General features: G+C 37.3%; 2 protein-coding genes across 2 annotated transcripts; both read right to left on the reverse strand.

Moving 5' to 3' along the window:
• Window positions 1-395: 395 nt before the first annotated feature.
• LOC133862260 (non-specific lipid-transfer protein 3-like) lies at window positions 396-1,215 on the reverse strand. The gene is made up of 2 exons (XM_062298032.1): window positions 711-1,215; window positions 396-587 (listed from the first exon to the last, which is right to left on the reverse strand). Exons 1-2 carry the CDS (start codon window positions 1,130-1,132, stop codon window positions 542-544), a joined length of 468 nt encoding a protein of 155 aa, XP_062154016.1. The 5' UTR covers window positions 1,133-1,215; the 3' UTR covers window positions 396-541.
• Window positions 1,216-4,877: 3,662 nt separating this feature from the next.
• Window positions 4,878-21,217, reverse strand: LOC133864220 (beclin-1-like protein). Its single transcript, XM_062300497.1, has 10 exons — window positions 21,010-21,217; window positions 20,040-20,380; window positions 19,726-19,896; window positions 18,981-19,105; window positions 18,713-18,761; window positions 17,964-18,122; window positions 15,213-15,298; window positions 13,987-14,058; window positions 13,330-13,479; window positions 4,878-5,293 (listed from the first exon to the last, which is right to left on the reverse strand). The coding sequence occupies exons 1-10, from the start codon at window positions 21,146-21,148 to the stop codon at window positions 5,077-5,079; spliced, it is 1,509 nt and encodes a 502-aa protein (XP_062156481.1). The 5' UTR covers window positions 21,149-21,217; the 3' UTR covers window positions 4,878-5,076.
• Window positions 21,218-21,703: the final 486 nt, after the last annotated feature.

Here is a 21,703-nt window from a genome sequence, read left to right on the forward strand (position 1 = left end):
ATTCGTCTTCCGCGGTTAATTAACTGCGAGAATTTAGGTCAAATTAATTTTTGGGCTGGGTTGCTTAATTGCAATTCTAAAGCTATGTAATTAGGGTTAATTACAACTCCCTCTTTTTTTCTTTTTTTTTTGAAGTGTTGATTCAAAGGCTTATTTTTATTGTCATGTCATCCAATTGTATAATACTCGTATAAAAATTTATTAAATAGCATTACTTCAACTTTTTCCTAAACCAAAGGTCGCCGTAACAATTCTAAATTCAAGAAATTAGAACTTTGAAGGCTCTTTTTGTTTAATAATTTTGATATGTCTATGAGCACATATGTAACAACATTGAGAGTTGTTCTTTCAATATATATAAAAAAAATATAAAAAAGAAGAAGAAAATTACATCTGATAAATACCATCAGGGTATGTATTATTTTGCATTATGACTAATCAATAGATCACAGGGATTTATGAACTCAAGCAATTTAACTCTTGATAGGAGTCAACGTACGTGTACGTGTTAATATCTCCTATTTATTGGCGCCCTGCATAATTAATAAATAAGATCACCCTCCATGGTGATGAGTTCCCAACTTACCCTGCGTAAAAATTAAAAGGAAAAAAAAGAAAAGAAAAGAAGAATTAGTACCTCCAAATTAGAGAACTCGATAAAAAAAAATACAAATAAAAAAGAGAGACAGTGAGTATTATATAATTATTACTTGGAGCAGTCGGTTTTGGGGCCAATAGGAGGGAGTTTGACGGACAGCTTACAATCCTTGACAATGAGAGGTATGCGAGATGTATTAACATTTCCAGCAGCCGACAGAGCTGTCTTAATGCACTCGCATATATCTTGTCGATCTGGTTGGGTTTCGGCGGCGTTATTCAACAGCTTAGCACCGTCGCAACACTTCTGAGATGGCTTGTTCTGTTTACCTTGTATGAAAGTGAGGCAGGGGGCAAGATCTTTGGCAACTTCAGTGCAAGAAGTTGCATTGTCGACGTTCTTTGCATTATTACATGCATTCACGGCTGCTAACCCTGAAAATAATAAGACAACGGCTAAGACACCTACTCGACTCATGGCTGATCGATATTCTTGTGAATTGAATGATGATGATACTTGTGAATCAGGAACCATCCAATTTATAGCTGCTGCTGCGATGCCTTTTCTTCTTCAATGTCTCTCTCCCTCTCTCTCTCTCTCTCTTGGCATGCAACTGTCATGATTTTCTGTTCGATATTAGATCCTGCTTCCGTGTTCAAATTCACTACGTTAATATTATAATCTACCACCACAATGCTTAATTACCTCAAAAACGTGTGTTATGATTTGGAGGTTGTATTTAGATGTTGCATACGATTCACATGATAAAAGTATAAAGTAATATTATATATCATGCAACTTTCTCAACATTATTTTATTGTGCTAACGTGATATTGTTCATTCATTATTGACCCATTCTTTTTTTTTTAACAAGAGTTAATTGAAGGATTGATTGTCAATGTCGTGTCAGCATAATTAGATAGTGGTGTGATATATATAGCATTACTCAAAAGTCTATGAACCAATTTAGTAGATTATTCATAAGAGTCGGGGACACAATCGAGGGGTTTATCTAAGGAGGTTGGATATAATTCTAAACTAAAATCTCCTATGACTTCTTGTACATTGTCCCTAAGAATATGCGAGCTATTAAGGTTTTTTTTGTGAATGATAATTTCCTCAATTTTTTTTTTTAAGGAAAATGTTGATTGGTAAAGAACAACGAGAATCCATAAAATATTTGTAGCATATATAGGATCCGCCACGTACATAGCAAATGATAAATAGTCCGAGGATCACGTTACACTCACACTAAATGAAGATTTTTGGCATTAATAAATAACTATCCAAAAAATAAATAAATATTTTTTAATATTTTTTTGCCTTTTTCTGTGAAAGTAGATACCCACTTGGTTTAGAGAGGCAAAGGAATTATAAAGGCTTTTTCTTTTCTTTTTTTTAGAAAATTAATTCTTCAATCAAGAAACTAAGGGTCCGTTTGGGTTTGCGATTTCAAAAAATGTGATTTAAAATAACGATTTTAAAATGTGCGATTTGAAAAAAGTGATTTTTAAAAACGCAGTTAAGCGTTTGGCAAAATCGCAGTTTGGCCTTTAAAATCGCAAATTTACCTTTAAAATTCTGCGTTTTTAAAAAAGCATCATCTTATCTGCGATTTGAAAAAGCAGATTTTCTGCGTTTTCAAATCTCAATTTTTAAAAACGCAGTTCCCAAACGATCTATGTTCTACGATTTGGTTTAAAATCGCACTTATTGTCTACGAAATCGCAATCCCAAACGCACCCTAAGTAGATGAAAATATTCTCTTGAAAACACGTTTTATAAAAGAGGATAGATTATTAAAGCAAAGGCTAGCAATACTAATAATAGTATTTCTATGAAATATTAACTAATTACAACGTCTAAATGCACTTGAAGTGTGCTAAAAACAACCTTAAAATCAAAAAGACTTGGGGACTCCCCCGACCCCCGCGTCCGTCCTTTATAGAGGCAACAATCCAACTTATGTATAGATTTGATTTGAAGTGCCAAAAAAAAAAAAAAAAAAAAAAAAAAATTGAAGGATAGTTATTTGATAAACCCCAAAGTTTGATTTCAAGCGACACAATTTTCCTCCAAACTAAGTTGAAGAATTTTAAATTTATATTTGCCCTTAAAAAATTATATGTTTCTTACCTGCAATTTGCATTTTTAATTTTTATCAGAATATGTGATTTTCACATGCATGCATTTTCAAAAATGCACATAAAAATCACTTGTTCTAAGGGCATAATCAATTTAATACACTACCCACTACAAAAAAAAAGATATTTATGGACGGTTTTTTTCTAGACGGTTTCTAAAACCGTCTAGAAAATAAAATTTGCAGACGGTTTTTTTGAAACCGTCTGGAAAAAATTTATTATGGACGGTTTGATTAAACCGTCTATAAAATTCCAGACGGTTTTAACTAAACCGTCTGGAAATGAAAATTTCCAGTCTATAAAATTCCAGACGGTTTTAACTAAACCGTTTGGAAATGAAAATTTCCAGACGGTTTTATAAAAACCGTCTATAAATTTATAGGCGGTTTTTTTAAAACCGTCGGTAAATTTTATTTCCAGACGGTTTAGTTAAAACCGTCTGGAATTTTATAGACGGTTTTTACCAAACCGTCTAAAATTTTTTTGTCCCACGCCATGTCATTAATCCGCGTGATATCTCCTATTTCACCACGTCCGTCAGATTTAACCATCGATCTCGATCTCTCTCTCTCTCTCTGATCTCTCGGTCTTCTTATTCCCCCAAAACTCTCTTCTCCCTAAATCTCTCTTCTCTCTCTCTCGTCTCTCTGCATCACAGTGGAGCAGTGCTCTCTGAAATCACCGGCGTTAAATACGGCCACGCTCTTCTCCTTCTCCGCGAATCCCGAGATGATTCTCCTCACGCTCTCCAGGTCGAACAGCCTCTCTCCGTCGTAGGTGAAAGAGAGCACCAGGAGGTCGTCGACGGTCACGTGCTCCAGGATCGCCGAGATCCGCTTCTCGAGCTCATTCTTCCACTTGGTGTTCGAAGCTTGGAGGAATATCGCCGATCGGAGAAGGCAGCAGAGGAAGTTGATCGGGGTTTCCGGGCTGATCGGCCGAAACCGGCTCTGGGTCGTTGTGGGTTGGAGCTGATGGGTTGGTGATTGGGGTGGGTTTCGGTGATTGTTATGGGTTTCGGTGATTGGTGATTGGGGTGGGTTTCGGTGACGGGGTTTGCTTCTTTTTTTTTTTATTGTTTAAGATATATATTTTTTGGTTGATTTGTGAAAGGGGAGTGGTTGGCTGTGGCTGTGGAAGAGAAACAGAGGAAGACGTCGATTAGCTAGCTTGTAGCAGATTTTGGTGCGGCTGAACGGCTCGATGGTGGTGATCGGAGCTGATCGAGTTTCGGTGGAAATTTCTGGACTCCGGTAGAGAACGTAGAAGCTTGACCGCTGGACAAAAATAACAATTAATTATAATTAAAAAAAAAAAAAAACAGGTTTTGGACGGTTTTGGGCAAAACCGTCCAGAATTTTTGTGGACGGTTCTGCCCAAAACCGTCCATAATTGGTTCCTGACGGTTTGGGTCAAACCGTCTGTAATTGCAGACGGTTTGGCCCAAACCGTCTAGAAATTTATTTAGCGACGCTATATTCTAGACGGTTTTAAACCGTCTGGAATTGATTCCAGACGGTTTTTTTGCATTTCTAGACGGTTTAAAACCGTCTCGAACCCAGTTCAAAAGAAAACTTTTGTTCTCTGAAGTATCAATTGTATCAACCTCATAGTTTTAAGATTGCTAATTTGAATTTGGTCCGTTTAAGTGTACGATTTTTAAAATCAAAATTTAATTCTTATTTGCTGCGCGAATTTTGAGGTTTAACTCTGTGAGATAAAATTAGAAAAGAGTAATGATTCACCACCACCAAAAGATACAACTTTTCACCACATTGCCTATGTGGCAAGGTGGTCCTCCACTACTTTTTGAGTTTTTTTTTTTATTATTTTTTTTTAAAATAAATTAAGATGAATGACCACTTTGCCACATAGGCAATGTGGTGAAAAGTTGTATGTTTGGATGATGTTGAATCATTAATCAATAAGATATGATACCAATTTTTTTTTTCGGAAAATGAGTTATAATAACCCCATCTATTACAGCCTTTTTTTTTTTCCCCTATGAAAACCCCATCTATTACAGCTTTGATATCAGGAGTATCCATAGATGAGTTTCAGAGTGCCATAAATAGCACTACTGGGAGCATCTTGATTCTTGACCAATATTACGTTTCAGCAAAATACTGCAGTAGTGGGTTTAAGATGGACCATCAGTCTATTATATATCTTTCAATCTATTGTATCCTAAAATATTTACAAAATAAAATAGAAACTTCCCTTGTTTGTATATTCCATACGAGTTCATAACAAAACAAAGAACTAACGATTTTTAAACTGCACAAGATTAATTTACAAGTCAGTGTCGTTATAAATTTCATTTTGTGAAGAGTTTCAAGATTCAGTACCATGCTTTAAGTACAAAGAACCTACATCTGGAACTTCAGCATGCGAAGGCGCTGAGGAAAGAGGCTGGAAGTTGGTATTCCCTATAAACCAGAAGAGAGCCCATTTCAAATCACAGAGGGTGTACTTGAGAGCTTTGGTCCAGTTTTCTTGCTTGTTGAAGCTTTGCGTGATGGAATAGTTTCCCACTTTGTCGTTCTCAATCCTGATTAGCCCATAATTAATAGAGGCATGCGGAGTGCAATAGAGATAAATAAAAAGAAAAAAATTAATCAATAATATATATCAAGTGTGTGCATCACCATGCGTAACAAAATTGATTTTACATTTGTTGAAAAATATTGCCTATCTGCAAATTTTTCAAGTTATTTAACGCAATTAATTAGCTACCAATATCCTAGCACCTTGCTCCCCTGGAACTTGTTCTTGACTTCTCTCATGCTAACATCACACTTCTTGTTAGCTTTTCCCCAACTATATGACAAATTTCTCAATCAATCTGGATTTTTATGCCACTATGCATTATTTATTCAAATCCAATATTTTTTTGATAAGTATATTTCAAAAAAGCGCAAAGGAATGCAATCTAAAGTATACATGATACCCATAATCCAAAGAGAGAGAACACAAATCTAAAAAATTAAAAAAAGAACAATCATGCATAGAATGTAGCGTCACTCTCTACGTAAACAAGGTTTGTATCACCAACTTCTTTAAATTAAGCGAATCAGTCTCACAATCTTCAAAACTGCGTGCATTCCGTTCCTTCCATAGACACCACATCAAACACAACTAGCCATTCTCCAAATCGGCACCAACAAACGGTTGCCCTTTTGTCTCCTCCAACTCCTCAACATCTCTTTTACTGATCGCGGCATTACCCACACAACACCAAATAGTTGCAAGATCGTGCTCCACAATTATGTAGCAATCATATAATGCAGAAACAAATGATCAATGGACTCTCCACCAGTCTTAATACATATAGCACCACTCCATCACAATAATATTCCTTTTGCGTAAATTATCCAAAGTTAGAATTTTTCCTAAAGTCGTCATCCACATAAAGAAAGCCACTCTTGGAGGAACCTTGACTTTCCAATTACTCTTCCAAGGAAAAGAAGAATGAATAGGAATAGATGATACTTTATAGTAAGACTTCACTTCAAATCATTTCCTTCTCAAATGAATCCAACAAATTTTATACTCTCCTTCATACCTTACTTTAAAAGAATACATCTCAAAAAATCTAGAGACCACTTCCACCTCCCAATCATATACAGGTCAAGTAAACAAAATATTCCGCAGAATGTTACCATTTTGTTATTGCATATTCTCCACCACCCATGTATCTTTACCACATGCAATAGTAAACAATTCTGGAAAAAGAAGCTTTAAAGGTAAATCTCCACACAACAAGAATCTAGATCCATCTCTGACCTCATGTCTCACATGAGCTGCAAAAGCAACCCAACCCCTCCTAATACATTTCCACACTCCTACTCGAAAAGGACCCCCAACCTACTTAGAACACCAACCACTCCTCATGTTAGCATATTTAATATCCACCACCTTTTTCGAAAGAGCATCTATTTCCATAGCAAACCGTCATAGCCACTTACCTAGCAAGGCTTTATTACACAGAATCATATTTCTTACTCCTAACCACCCCGAAACCTTCAATGAACAAATCGTAGACCACTTAACCAAATGGAATTTAAACTCATCTCTATACCTTCCCAAAGGAAATCTCTCTGAAGTTTTTCCTAGCGATTAGCCACTCCCACAGGAATAGGGAAGAGGGACAAAATATATGTTGGTAAATTCGAAAAAGTACTATTGATCAATGTTAGCCTCCCACCCTTTGATAAATACAATCTCTTCCAACCCGCCAATCGATTTTCCATCTTCTCAATAATGCTCATCCAAATATTAGAATCCTTATACTTAGTACCCAAAGGAAGACCCAAATACTTAATAGGAAGCGAAGCCACACCACAACCAAGAATGCTCGTCAACTCCTCCACATCCCCTACATCACCTATAGGAACAATCTCGAATTTCGACAAGTTGATTTTCAGCCCCGAAACTGCTTCAAAACATAGCAACAAGCATCTCAAATTACGGAATTGTTCGGCATTAGGCTCACAAAAGATCAAGGTATCATCTACAAATAATAAATGAGACACAATCATAGCCTCTTGATATCTCGATCCCACAAAGAATCTAGAGAGTTGGCCGCTTTCCTCTGTTGTAGACAACATCCGACCGACTTAAAACCTCCATCACCAACACAAACAATAAAGGAGACAAAGGATCCCCTTGTCGTAGACCTCGTGAACTACTAAAAAACCTCAATGGCAACCCCTTAACGATGATAGAGAAATAGACAATTGAGATATAAGCAATCCAACCTCGCCATCTCTCCCCAAAACCACATCTCTCCAACAAATAAAGCAAAGACTCTCAATTTACATGTTCATAGGCCTTCTCCAAATCAAATTTGCAAATAATACTTGGTATTCCAAAGTGAAGCTGGCTATCCAAGCATTCATTAGCCACCAATACAGAGTCCAAGATTTGTCCCCCCTTGATGAAGGTAGTCTGTGAGTGAGAAACAATCTTCCCCAACACTGACTCAACCTGTTCGCCAAAACATTCGAAATGATTTTGTACATTCCACCTATCAAACTTATAGGTCGAAAATCATTGAGTTCCACTGCTCCGGCTTTCTTCGGAATAAGCAAAACAAAAGTAGCATTTAAACTCTTCTCGATTTTTCCATTGTTATGAAATTCCTTCAGAATCGCAATAATATCAACTTTTAAAAGCTCCCAACATTTTTGGAAAAATGTCATAGTAAAGCCATCAGGGCCTAGGACCTTATCGCCTTTGAAATTTTGTACTACCTCCTAAACCTCACCTTCCTCAAACTCTCGTTCCATCCATATTCTTTCCCCATTATCAATAGAAAGAAAAAATAAATCATCTGCCCTTGGTCTCTATTGATATAGCTCACAGTACAATTTTTTATAGAAATCCACAATGTGATCCTGAATAACTGTTGACTCGTCAGTCAAATGTCCATCCACCATTAGTGACTCAATCGAATTATGTCTCTTGTGCGAATTTGCCAACCGATGGAAGAATTTCGCATTATTATCACCATCTTTTAACCACAATGCCTTTGATTTTTGTCTCTAACTAACTTTTTCAAGATAAATACTTTGCTCTAAACTTCTAGAGTATTCTTCTCTCTTGATATTTTCATCAACTGATAACGGTCTCTCCTCTAAAATCATATCCGCTCACTCAAACCCTTCTCCATTTCCTTTTTTAGCACCTCAACATTCCCAACACCTCCTCATTCCATTTTTTTCAGGTCAACTTTCAATGCTTTCAACTTTCGGGCGAACACATAACTTAACGTACCTTCATAAATGTAGGATCCCCACCACCTCTTAACCTGCTTCTCAAAACCTTCCACTTGCAACCACATATTTTCAAATTTAAATGACCCCCTATTCCATCTCCCTACTCCGCAATCCAATAACAATGGATAATGATCCGAAAGTAGACGAGGAAGACATTTTTGAAAAACCTCTGGAAAATATTCCTCCCATTCTGTAGAGAGCAAGAACCGATCAATTCTGGGCCAAGCACAACAATTGGACCACATGGATCTCCACCCGACCATTGGAATATCCATGAGACCCTGTTCAAAAATAAAATCAGAAAACTCCACCATTGCCTGTGATGATCTCGCTCACCCCCCCCCCCCCCCCCCAACATCCCCCCCAAAAAAAATACACCAAGGCATCTCCCATATATTCATCAAACCAGCCAGCTCATCCCAAAGCCCTCTTCTTTCACGATCATTATTGGGCCCATAAACACCTGCAAATGCCCAATCAAAATTCGCAGTCACACTACGGAGCGCACATGCTACCACATATCTCCCCACACACTCAATCTTCTTGACCACTCTCCTATCCACATTAACAAGATACCTCTCGATGCCCCTCTTGAACTCAAATATACCCAATCTACATGAATACAACCCGAAACACTATGAACCACCTCCACACTAATTACCTCCATTTTAGTCTCTTGCAAGCGCACAATATCTGCCTTCCATTCCCTCAACAACCTCCTAAACTTCGTTTTTTTCTCGTTCATGCCTCGCACATTCCAAGAGATTATCTTGGGCTTCATAATTAACAATTATCAACCCTCCCCTTTCTAGCCAGCCTAGACGACCAACCTCCTTTCCCATCATGAATGAGCTCGAGAAAAGAATGAAGATGAGAAGGTTGTTGAGGGAATGGAAGGCTGATATTGTGTGTGTGCAAGGGACTAAAATGGAGGTTAGTAGTAGGGAGGTGGTTCGTAATGTTTGGAGGTGTATTCATGTGGATTGGGTGTATTTGGGTTCGAGAGGGGCATCAAGAGGTGTCTTGTTAATGTGGGACAAGAGAGTGATAGAGAAGGTTGAGGAGTGTGTGGGGAGCTAAGTGGTAGCATGTGTTCCGAAGTGTGATGGAGAATTTTGATTGGGCGTTTGCAGGTGTTTATGGGCCTAATGACGATGGGAAAAGAAGAGGGCTTTGGGATGAGCTGGCTGGTTCGATGAATATATGGGAGTTGCCTTGGTGTATGGGGGAGAATTTTAACATAGTTCGGTCTCCGTGCGAAAAAGGAGGGGAAGCAAGGTCATCACAAGCAATGGTGGATTTCTTTGATTTTATTTTTGAACAGGGTCTCATTGATATTCCAATGGTCGGGGGGAGATCCACGTGGTCTAATTTTCGTGCTTGGTCCAAAATTGATCGGTTCTTGCCCTCTACAGAATGGGAGGAAAAGTTTCCAAAGGCCTCTCAAAGACACCTCTCTCGACCACTTTCGGATCATTATCCATTGTTATTGGATTGTGGAGTGGGAAGACAGAGTAGGGGGTCGTTTAAATTTGAAAATATGTGGTTGCAAGGGGAAGGTTTTGAGAAACAAGTGAAGAGGTGATGGGGATCCTACATTTATCAAGGTAAGCCAAGTTATGTATTCGCCCGAAAGTTAAAAGCATTGAAAGTTGACCTGAAAAAATGGAATGAGGTGGGGTTTGGGAATGTAGGGGTGCAAAAAAAGGAAATGGAGAAAGGTCTGAGTGAGCTGGATATGATTGCTGAGGAAAGACCGTTATCTGAAGAAGAAAATATCAAAAGATAAGACTATTCTAGAAGTTTATAGCGGAGTATTTATCTTGGAAAAAGTTAGTTTGAGACAAAAATCAATGGTATTGTGGTTAAAAGAGGGTGACAATAATACGAAGTTCTTCTATCGGTTGGCAAATTCACACAGAAGACATAATTTGATTGAGATACTAGTGGTGGATGGACATCTGACTGATGAGACAACAGTTATTCAGGATCACATTGTGGATTTCTATAAAAAGCTGTACTGTGAGCGATATCAATGGATACTAAAGGCAGATGATTTATCTTTTCTTTCCATTGATGATGGGGAAAGAATATGGATTGAACGAGAGTTCGAGGAAGATGAAATTTTGGAGGTAGTACGAAATTTCAAAGGCAATAAGGCCCTAGGTCCTGATGAATTTACCATGACATTTTTTCAAAAGTGTTGGGAGGTTTTAAAGGTTGATATTATTGAGGTGCTAAAGGAATTTCATAACAGTGGAAAATTCGAGAAGAGTCTACATGCTACTTTTGTTTTGCTGATTCCAAAGAAAGTCGGAGCATTGGAAATCAAGGATTTTCGACCTATAAGTTTAATAGGTGGAATGTACAAAATAATTTCAAAGGTTCTAGCAAACAAATTGAAGTCAGTGTTGGGGAAGATTGTTTCTCATTCTCTTTTTTTGATAAGTAATTTCATTTTATCAAAAAGCGCAGAGGGGCGCAACCCTAATACACAAGGAGTATACAAGAGTGCCCCTAAAAAGAACAAACAGAGAATAAATTTAAAAAGTCTCCAAAAAGTAAGGACATTCAAGGAATGATGGGACATTATCCAAATATATAACATATTGAGCAAACGCTTCCGTAACTCCACCATTGATGTTTCTACATCTTCAAATAGCCGCGCATTCTGCTCCCGCCAAATACACCACATTAAACACAATAGAATTAACCGCCAAACTTCTTTAGCGGGACCATACCCAAACGACGCTCCTCAACTAGTCAACAACTCCAGCACCGATTGTGGCATAACCCACACTACCCCAAATAAAGTAAGAATGTAACTCCAAATCGAACAATTTCGAGATCTTGTTTGCTGCTATGTTTTGAAGCGGTTTCGAGGCTGAAAATCAATGTCTAAATCCGAGACTGTTCCTGTAGGTGACGTAGGGGATGTGGAGGAGTTGGCTAACATTCTTGGGTGCGGTGTGGCTTCGCTTCCTACATGGTATTTGGGTCTTCCCTTAGGTCCTAAGTATAAAGATTCTAATATTTGGAATAGCATTATTGAGAAGATGGAAAATATATTAGCGGGGCGGAAGAGATTGTATTTATCAAAGGGTGTGAGGTTAACATTGATTAATAGTACTCTTTCAAATTTACCAGCATATTTTGTATCTCTTCCCTATTCCAATGGGAGTGGCTAGTCGTTTGGAAAAACTTCAGAGGGATTTCCTTTGGGGAGGTATTGGAGATGAGTTTAAATTCCACTTGGTTTGGTCTACGATTTGTTCATCAAAGGTTTCGAGGGGGTTAGGAGTAAGAAATATGATTTAGTTTAATAGAGTTTTGCTGGGTAAGTGGCTATGGTGGTTTGCTGTGGAAATGGATGTTCTTTAGAGAAAGGTGGTGGATATTAAATATGGGAGTGTGAGGAGTGGTTGGTGTTCAAAGGAGGTTGGGGGTTCTTTTGAAGTGGGAGTTTGGAAATGTATTAGGAGAAGTTGGGATGCTTTTGCAGCTCATGTGATATATGAGGTCGGAGATGGTTCTTTAATCTTGTTTTGGCATGATGTGTGGTGTGGGGATCTACCTTTAAAGCTTATTTTTCCAGAATTGTATACTATTGCGTGTAGTAAGGATACATCGGTGGAGGAGAATATGGAGAGACAAAATGGTAATATTTTGTGGAATATTTTGTTTACTCGACTTGTACATGATTGGGAGGTGGAAGTGGTTTCCAGATTTGTTGAGATGTTGTATTCTCTTAAAGTAAGGTGTGAAGGAGAGGATAAAATTTGTTGGATTCCAACGGGGAAGGAAATCATTTGAATTGAAGTCTTACTATAAGGTATTATCTAGTCCTATACAGTCTTCTTTTCCGTGGAAGAGTCTTTGGAAAGTTAAAGTTCCTTCAAAAGTAGCTTTCTTTGTGAGGACGGCAACTTTAGGAAAAATTCTAACTTTAGATAATTTACGCAAGATGAATATTATTGTGATGGAGTGGTGCTATATGTATTAAGACTGGTGGAGAGTCCATTGATCATTTGTTTCTGTATTGTATGGTTGCTACATAATTGTGGAGCACGATCTTGCAACTATTTGGTGTTGTGTGGGTAATGCAGCGATCAGTAAAAGAGATGTTGAGGAGTTGGAGGGAGCAAAGGGGCAACCGGTTGTTGATGCCAATTTGGAGAATGGCTCTGTTGTGTTTGATGTGGTGTCTATGGAAGGAACAAAATGCATGTAGTTTTGAAGATTGTGAGACTGGTTTGATTAACTAGAAGAAGTTGGTGATACAAACCTTGTTTATGTAGAGAGTGACGATACAGTATATGTCTGAGTGTTCTTATTCTGATTTTTTAGATATGTGCTCTTCTTTCTCTTTGAATTAGGGGTATCATGTATACATCCTGTGTACTGTGGGCTGCGCCCCTCTGCCCTTTTTTTTTTTTTGAAATATACTTTAGTTGTCAAAAAAAGATTGGAAGGCCCTATGGAAGTTGAACCTAAATGAGAGGCTTAAACAACTTCTATGGAAAATTTCTTGGAACATCCTCCCTTCAAAAGCCAGAATTTCAGCTTCCATCCCCTCCCCCTCCCTGGATCCCAAGTTTCATACACAATCATAATCTCTCCCAACTGCTAACCTCCAGAAAGCTTAAGACTTGATGATATAAAAGCAAGTAACACAGCAAATAAGAAAATTAAATATGAATGCCACTCCTCTTTCAGGTGCATTTATGAAGATATATTCACAATTATATATAGTCCAATGAAGTTAATGAACAAATGGAATAACATAGATTAAGACAAGAAGACTTACTTATAGGGCAACTTGAATTGTTTGTCAGGAGGTATATTGTTTTCCCCATCCTTAGAATGTGCAAACTCGGCAAAGTCCTTGAGACATGTCGCAAACAGTGTCATTGCTTTGTCATAGCGAGTGCTCCAAAACAAGTTCACAGGACCAAACCTAAGAGATACCCACATCAGTTAAGACCATGAATAGATAAGAGGAGACACCATGTGAAACTGAAACGTGAACCACATATATGCTCTAAGTATCAAATATATTTTCTTACAGCTACACAGGATTTCTCCCATATCTCAGCTTTTTGTAAAAAAGAATCAAATGGAAACATTGGTTATAATCATTTCACAGGCGCTTCAAAGAAGCGCCCTCGACTTGAGAATCAATGCTGCCTTCACTCAAAGGGAAAGTCACGAGCCACAGGTCCACGAGTCCTTTTTACAAGTAAGAATAGGTTGTATCGAACAGGAACAAACAAAGGAATAGAAATAACCAGGCCAGTCAAAATTTGTAGGAACAGACAAAATGGTAGATCAAATCCCCACTTTCTGGACAATGTACTGCAGGTTAGTGATGCTGGTGCTCTTTTAATATTGAATTGCACTTATTGCAACATGTTAAAGAGACCAGTAAACTCCAATCAATATCAAGGGAGTAGTATACACTTACAGCTCATAAGTAGTGTTGCTGCTGTCCATAATTCGAGGATAGCTCCCCATAGGAATAATTTTAATTCGATATCTAAAAATAGATGAATTAAGGATACGTCACTTAGTCATTTCAGAGACAATACTACTGGAAATATATGGCCATGTAGAATGTATGAATTTATTAGGGCTTGCAGAATCCTCTTTTGGAAGCATGAACAAGAGCTTCAAAATTGAAATGATTTCCATTGGTAGGAACAAGGCATTTCCTAATTTGATTATTAATGACCATGTCCTACATTGAATCCAATTCAAGGATAGGTTCTCCTGGACAAGGCACACTCTAGCACTGAAGCATTAATACCCAGTATGCGGGGACTTTAACCTTCTAAACGACAAAGTTGTAAAGTCCATGCTTTTTCAACATCAGAAGCAGGTTAATTGAAATTTCCATCCCATGACTTCATATCTAGCATGTCAAACTGTACACAATATCTTGCAGAAATCAGCCCCATTAAGCTACTTTGGTTGAGGGCTAACATAGAGCGTCCTTTGTAAGTCACGCACGTCAGTTTTCATTATCACAACTGTGAACTTGATATATGAAAACATTTATACATATGAACAGGAAAATTCCAGTTGTAAAAGTTCTAAGCTAGTTGATTAGGCCTTTTAACACTTGCTTTGATTTTGAATAAGATTATCCTAATTCGAATATAAAATTTACAAAACTATAGGATAAAGCTGTGTCATTAGAAGTAGATGCAGTTGGTGACATAACTACCCCTTAAATCCACTAAATTAGTCACTCTTTTCCTGTGCACTAATCTGGAAAAAAAAAATATATATATATATAGCCCATTGAGAAAAGGTGACAAATATTCCACCATACCTCAGATATTTCAAGCATCCAGCATGGCAAAGAAATAGATTTTGACTCAACTTTATGTTTTGTTTTGTTTTGTTTTTTATAAGTAAAGCAGTTCACTAAAAGAGCGCAAGGGGAAGTATGCAAGAGAAAACACCCAACAAAGTCAAAAGAGTGCAGTTAACCTTTTGACTCAACTTTTGGAAGGTGCAATCACCTACTTAAATGAGAGCTTACTAAAAGAAATTAAAAATTAAGAACCTTTTTTTTCTTTTGAACAATATCATCAATGAAGAAAATATACAATTACGAACTGAAAACATTATTTTCTAACAACTTAATAAATACATAAATTCATAGATGCCTTTGATAAAGGATACTGAAACTTTGGCCGGAAATATTGACACATTGTATGAAGGAGAAGGCAGGCTTGGCCCCAAGCAGCATTTATCTCATCCCACTCAACCTATATGATTCCAGCACATGGAAAAAATCATAACCAAAACCTAATTATCAATTTATAGGAAATAAGTGCGAAAAGAGAATTTCAATTGAGGCATGTACCAATAATGACAAAGGAAAAAGTGTAGTACAAACTTATAGGCAAGCAATGATACATAAACAAATCAGATGTTATCCATTATGCCTTCATAAATTACGACCACATCAGGTTTCCTAAATTTTTTTTTGTTAAGTAATCGAAATATCAATAAAAGTGTAAGGCGCTCCAAGGTACATAAGAAGTATACAAGAGAAAACACATAGTTAGGAGAAAAAAGAACAAGATAATTATTGTAATTAATCACCAAAGGAAAAACAAAAGCAATTGTCCAAAGATACAGAGTATTGAATAATAAAGACTTAACCTCCTCCAATGTCTTCATAACTTCTATCATTCATTTCCCTCTATAAACACTACAAAAGGCACAAAAACACCATCTTCCACACAGCAACACCCTAAGTGTTGTCGGCAATCCACCAACAAGCATACAAGTCGACTACTCGTCTAGGCATAACTCAAGACAACTCAAATCGACTGAAGAAAACATTTCAAATGGAAGAAGCACCCTCACAATGAAGAACAAGATGAACCACAAACTCCTCATTCCTTTTACACATGCAGCACCAATCAATGTCATTCACAATGACGTGCCATTTCCTAAGATTATTCATGGTAAGTATCTTTCCTAGGGCTGCCGACCAAGCAAAAAAGGTCACCTTCAAAGGATCCTTGGTCCGTCAAACACTCTGCCATGGGAAACGAAAACCATCATTACAACCCATGACACTGTAGAAGGATTTAACAGCAAACAACTCTCTTTTGGAGGGGACCCACCACAACTTGTCTTTACCTTCCCATCTCGCTCTAACTATATACAACACTCTGAAGAACGAGGCAAAGACATCTACCTCCCAATAATGTTGCTCTAGCAAAGCTCACGTTCTACTGAATGGAACCACCGGAATGCTTCAAGAGAGCCGCAACAGAAGCATCCTTTGCGCAAGCAATACCATATAAATCTGGAAAGGCTTTCTTATATGCCACATCCCCACACCATAGATCATGTCAGAATCTAACCTTAGAGCCATCTCCCACTTCAAATATGGTATGACTTGAAAACTTCCCCCAACCCCTCCTAATATTCTTCCATAACCCTACCCCATCCACCCCATAAGGCTCATTCGAACGCCACCCACCTCATGAACTTCCAAATTTATAGTCAACCACCACTCTCCACCAAGCCTTTCTCTCAAGCCTATAGCGCCAAAGCCATTTTCCTAAGAGAACATGACTAAACATCAACAAGTTTCGAACCCCTAACCCTCCCTCATAGATTGGCGAACAACCCTTAGACCGCTAACCATGCGATATTTGAACTCTTCACCTAACCCACCCCATAAGAAATCACATTGAAGCTTCTCAATACAGTTTGCAACACCTACAAGGCGAGGAAAGAGAGACATGAAGTACATAGGTAAATTTAAAAGTGTGCTCTTGATGAGTAACCCTACCACCCTTACACAATTATATCATTTTTCAACTAGCCAAATGACGCTCTATCTTCTTAATAACACCGTCCCAAATATGCTTGGACTTATAGGAGGCCCCCAACGGGAGACCAATATACTTCAAAGGCAAAGAAGAAACCCCACAACCCAAAATACTAGATAACCCATCCACATTATCAATATTTTCCACGGGAACCAATTCCGACTTAGCCAAGTTTATCTTCAAGCTTGAAACAGCTTCAAAACATAAAAATAAGCACTGTAGATGACATAGATTATCCAAGTCAACTCTATAGAAAATCAAAGTATCATCAACAAACAGAAGGAGAAAGATATCAATTCCACCAACGTTCCTTGTCCCCATAGAGAAGCCAGCCAACAAACCCTCACTCACTGAAGCAAAAATCATCCTACCCAACGTCTCCATCACAATGACAAACAGCAAAGAAGATAGAAGGTCCCCTTGACTCGGGCAACGAGAGCTACTAAAAAAAACTATGGGAGTGTTGTTCACCAAAACCAAGAAACGCACCGAGGAAATACAATGAGTTATCCAAGGACACTATCTCCCCTCCAAAACCGCACCTCCTCAACATGTACACTAGAAAATTCCAGTTAACATGATCATAAGTTTTTTCTAAGTCCATTTTGCAGATAACACCCGGTTCACCAAATCTTATTCTACTATCAAGGCATTCATTAGCAGTAAGAACAGGATCTAGGATTTACCAAATTTGGATGAACACATTTTGTGACTTACAAATAATCTTCTTCAACACCATCTTAAGCCTATTTGCTAGAATCTTAGCAATAATTTTGTAAATGCCACCCACTAGACTGATCGAGCGAAATTCCTTGGGGTCAAATATGAGGCGGGTACAATCTTGTCTTCAGGCCACTTGCTTGGCCTTGCCATATTTTCATCTCATCAAACAAGATTTTGTTGAGTGGATAGTTAAAAAAGGAAGCAAGTGGAACAAAAGGAACATAAGATTTGGTTTCCAATTATGATACACATATAAAGAAGGTAGATGAAGGACAAACTTTCAAACAGGAACAAAAAAAAAGTTCTCAAAAGGAAAAGGCAAGTGGTGAAAAGAGGACATGCTTAGATTCCTTACCGGAACTTTAGGAAGTCGTCCAAGTCGAAAATTGTTAATTGTACCAAATTCTCCTTCCTGACAGATAGGGAAAGCATCATTGAGCACATTAGTTCGCTTCAACAACTCCAAATGTGCTTGGGAAACTTCAATTTTTGCCAGAATTGCATCTCTCTCTTCCTGCCAACCAAAAACATTTTCATTCACAGAACATAGCATATTAATAGGCAGACTTTGTTAGAAAGTAGATAGCATAAAGATACGTCCTTTTAAAAGAGAATAGGACAATAAATGAGTTACAGCAGAAAAGGCCAAGTTGAGTTATCACATTAAACTACAATGGTCTTAAAAAGGTCAAATTAAATATTTGATTCAGTACTATGAACGAATCCACTCTCTATAAGATTGAATCCATGACCTCACCCTCCACCTTTTACTTATAAGGAGAAAATGTCATTTGATCCAAGGACCATTGGCAACATGCCTCCATCTAAATACAAAGAATCTAGGGACATCAATATCAATACCACCAACCAAAGAGAGCACTAGTGGCAACAGTAGTATAAACAACAATAATAATTTTAATTATTAATGAATCAATTAATACAGGATTAGTTACAACACATATTAGGAACAAAAACATAATAATACAATTTCTATGACAAAATTTGGAAGGTTTAGGACAATCATATTCCAAGAGAATTGATTCCAACTGGCGAGGATCTGGTGGAGGAATACAAATTAGCAGAAGAATAGGATCAGAAACACACCTGATGTGAAATTAACTGAAACTGAAAATTATTGTACTCATGCCAATACCTGATACACATTGAGTTAAACAAAAAGAAGAGTTTAGGATTTCAAGTGTCTCCTAAGACACAGAAACACATATAACAGCAATTATAATAAGCAAAAGCAATGAGAGAGAGAGAGAGAGAGAGAGAGAGAGAGAGAAATATGATGTACATTTTTATTTTATCAAGGAAAATGAAAAGAAAAAAAAAAGATTTCACGAGACAGTATGAGGAGAAAAGATACCGCTCTTCCAATTCCTTAAAGCGGCTCGATTTTAAATCTAGCTCCTTCAGTTCAGCATTTACTTCAGCCTTCTGTTTCTCTGTTTCTTCAATTGCTGCTTCAAGTTTTCTCTCTTCTTCCTCAATCTTAAACACCAAACAAAAATTACTGAATGACCCTTTTTAGCTTAGATTGCAAATTTGCAATATTCTATCAAAATTGTCAACGATTTAAGCACATTTATATAAAAGATGTATGGTGTTACACCCCTTTTAAAACATCCACTTTGTTATCATTTTATCCAGTTAAATTGCAGACATACTGGTATCCAGGCCTTGTTAATGTAAAATATCTTCCATAGTATGAAGCAGGCATAAAAATAATAAATATGGAAAGTTTTTAAGCACTAATAACTTACCAACCACCGGTTTTATTATTTGGTGGTAAATGCTTCCTGCCTCTGCATCATCTCCATATTATTGCTTTTAAAATTAAACTAGCTTTCCCATACGCAAGTTATAAAACCCTTCCCCCACCCACCTAAAGGAATAAGCATTCTTCTAGGGCCTTATAATAGAATATGCGCTCAAATGTCATAGATACATGTGAGGATCAATAAATTGCATCACTAAATTCAAAGCAAATTGGCTAACCAATACCACCCAATGATGGGTAAATTTTTTAAAATAGATGCTCACAACCTTCCTCTAATCAAAAATAAAAGCAGGACCACAAAGTGATTAGTGGATTAAAGCCAGTTAAGCACCTTCAATTTCTCCTTAAGAAAATCAGCTTCACTAAGAACATCACGTGACTCTCCCTCCAAGCGCTTAAGACAGGCTTCATATGCTTCAATGTCCCTGTTCACATCTTCAACCTCCTTATCAAGTTTATCAGACAACACTCTCATGCATTCAAGGCATAAAGGTTGCTCAACCTGTGAATGTTAACAGCAACCAGAAAGCAGCATCAGACACAATAGTACAGAGCAGCAAGCACAAAGCAGCATCAAACATAAAACTATAGTCAGATTTTCAAACAAATTGTTGATTTATCCGAGTTCCTCTGCATTAAGTATACCTGAGTCTGGGTTGTGGCAATCTCAAATGCACGTTTCAGCACAGTTATAGTTGAGTGGAACCCAGAGTTGTGAGGCTGTAAATGACCATTGGATCCTCCTTCAGCAGATGGTAAATGAGTCCCACCTCCATCAGATGTAGACTCAGACTTATACACAACCACAAAGGACTCTTCCATTGTCTTCCCAGGCTGGCTAATATCCAGGTGTCCAGCTCCACCACGAGGACGAGGAGGCATCCCTTGTGGCTGGGGTTTTTGTTTTGGTAGCAAAACAAAAGAGTTGTCCATACGTGTCGAACCTAAAACACTGCTGGCCCCGTTAATTGAAGACCCCTGCATTCCTGCACATGCTCATTGCCAAAGCATACTGATCAAGAACAATGATACCATTCCCTTAATAGGCAAATACTAAGAAGTCACTAATTTCACTTATCCACCATAGTATTGCTAACTTGGGCTCGTCTCCTTTATCGTAAACTCCTAATGTGATTGCACAAAAATGCTGCTCACACAATTAAGGTTAAATTTATCGTATAATCAATCAACTTAAAAAATAGGAAAATAAAAAAAATAAACTCCACAACCAGAGTCTACATTCTAAAATAAGTTCAGAAATAAGAATCAATGCAGGCTCAAACCTTGCAGTGAAATTCGATATCTCATGAGAACTGGTTATACAAATACAAACGACACATAAAAGGTTACATTGTTAATGATTATATTCCAAACCCTAAAACTACAACTACTCAAGACGACAAGTAAAGCAACTACAACAAAGGCATATGGTATTAAAATAAATTCAAGCCATCAAAGCAATTCGCCCAAATAATTAAATGTATGCATAAACTTTAACAATTGCACACACACGTTAAGAAAAAAAAAAAAAAAAAAAAATCCAATTAACTAAATAGATGACCAACAAGATTAAAAGACGAGCTCGCAATAGCTAAATGAATTCAAAGAGCCTAACCGGAGCGAGACGAGAACTCATTCAAGAACTTGTCAGCGTAAGAATCGACGCCGACGACGCAGAGGGATTGGCGGCAGTTCTGGCAGACCCATCGGGGTAAATTTGGATCCACCGGGAGGGTCCGACTCTTATCCCCCATGCTTTCCTTCTTCGTTTTCTCCTATTATTCTGCTCAGCTACCCAATCAATCAAAACAGTTTGGGGCTTGGAATTTGTTTGTTTCCGAAATTAGAGGTTTTCTTTTTTTCTTTCTTTCTTTTTCTCTTTTTTTTTTTTATAAAATAAAAAATAAAAAGATAAAATTTTACTTAACCTCTCTCAACTTCCATCGCATTTCCCTTCAAAAAAAAAAAAAAAAACTTTCATCACATTTATAATCACCTTCCCAATATTTAAAAACTCTCAATGTAACATATCGAACTTTTAATTTTTAATAATCTCATCCCTTGCATTAGAGTTTGAGCTTAAATCAAGTGGTCAAAGAATAAAATAATCATTATACCTCTATAAGCTTTGTAAAATTACAAAATTAACTTTAAATTACAATTAATTTTTTTAAATAAGGGTATTTTAGTGATTTAACATAAAATCCTAACGGATTGGTGCAATTGAATTTTTTTAAAAAGTTGATACACTAAATTACTAGTTTTTAAACTTTTATAAGTAATTGTAAAAGTGAAGAAAGTTAAATGGG

This window comes from Alnus glutinosa, chromosome 3, assembly GCF_958979055.1.
Source record: "Alnus glutinosa chromosome 3, dhAlnGlut1.1, whole genome shotgun sequence".
In the NCBI taxonomy this organism is placed as follows: Eukaryota; Viridiplantae; Streptophyta; class Magnoliopsida; order Fagales; family Betulaceae; genus Alnus; species Alnus glutinosa.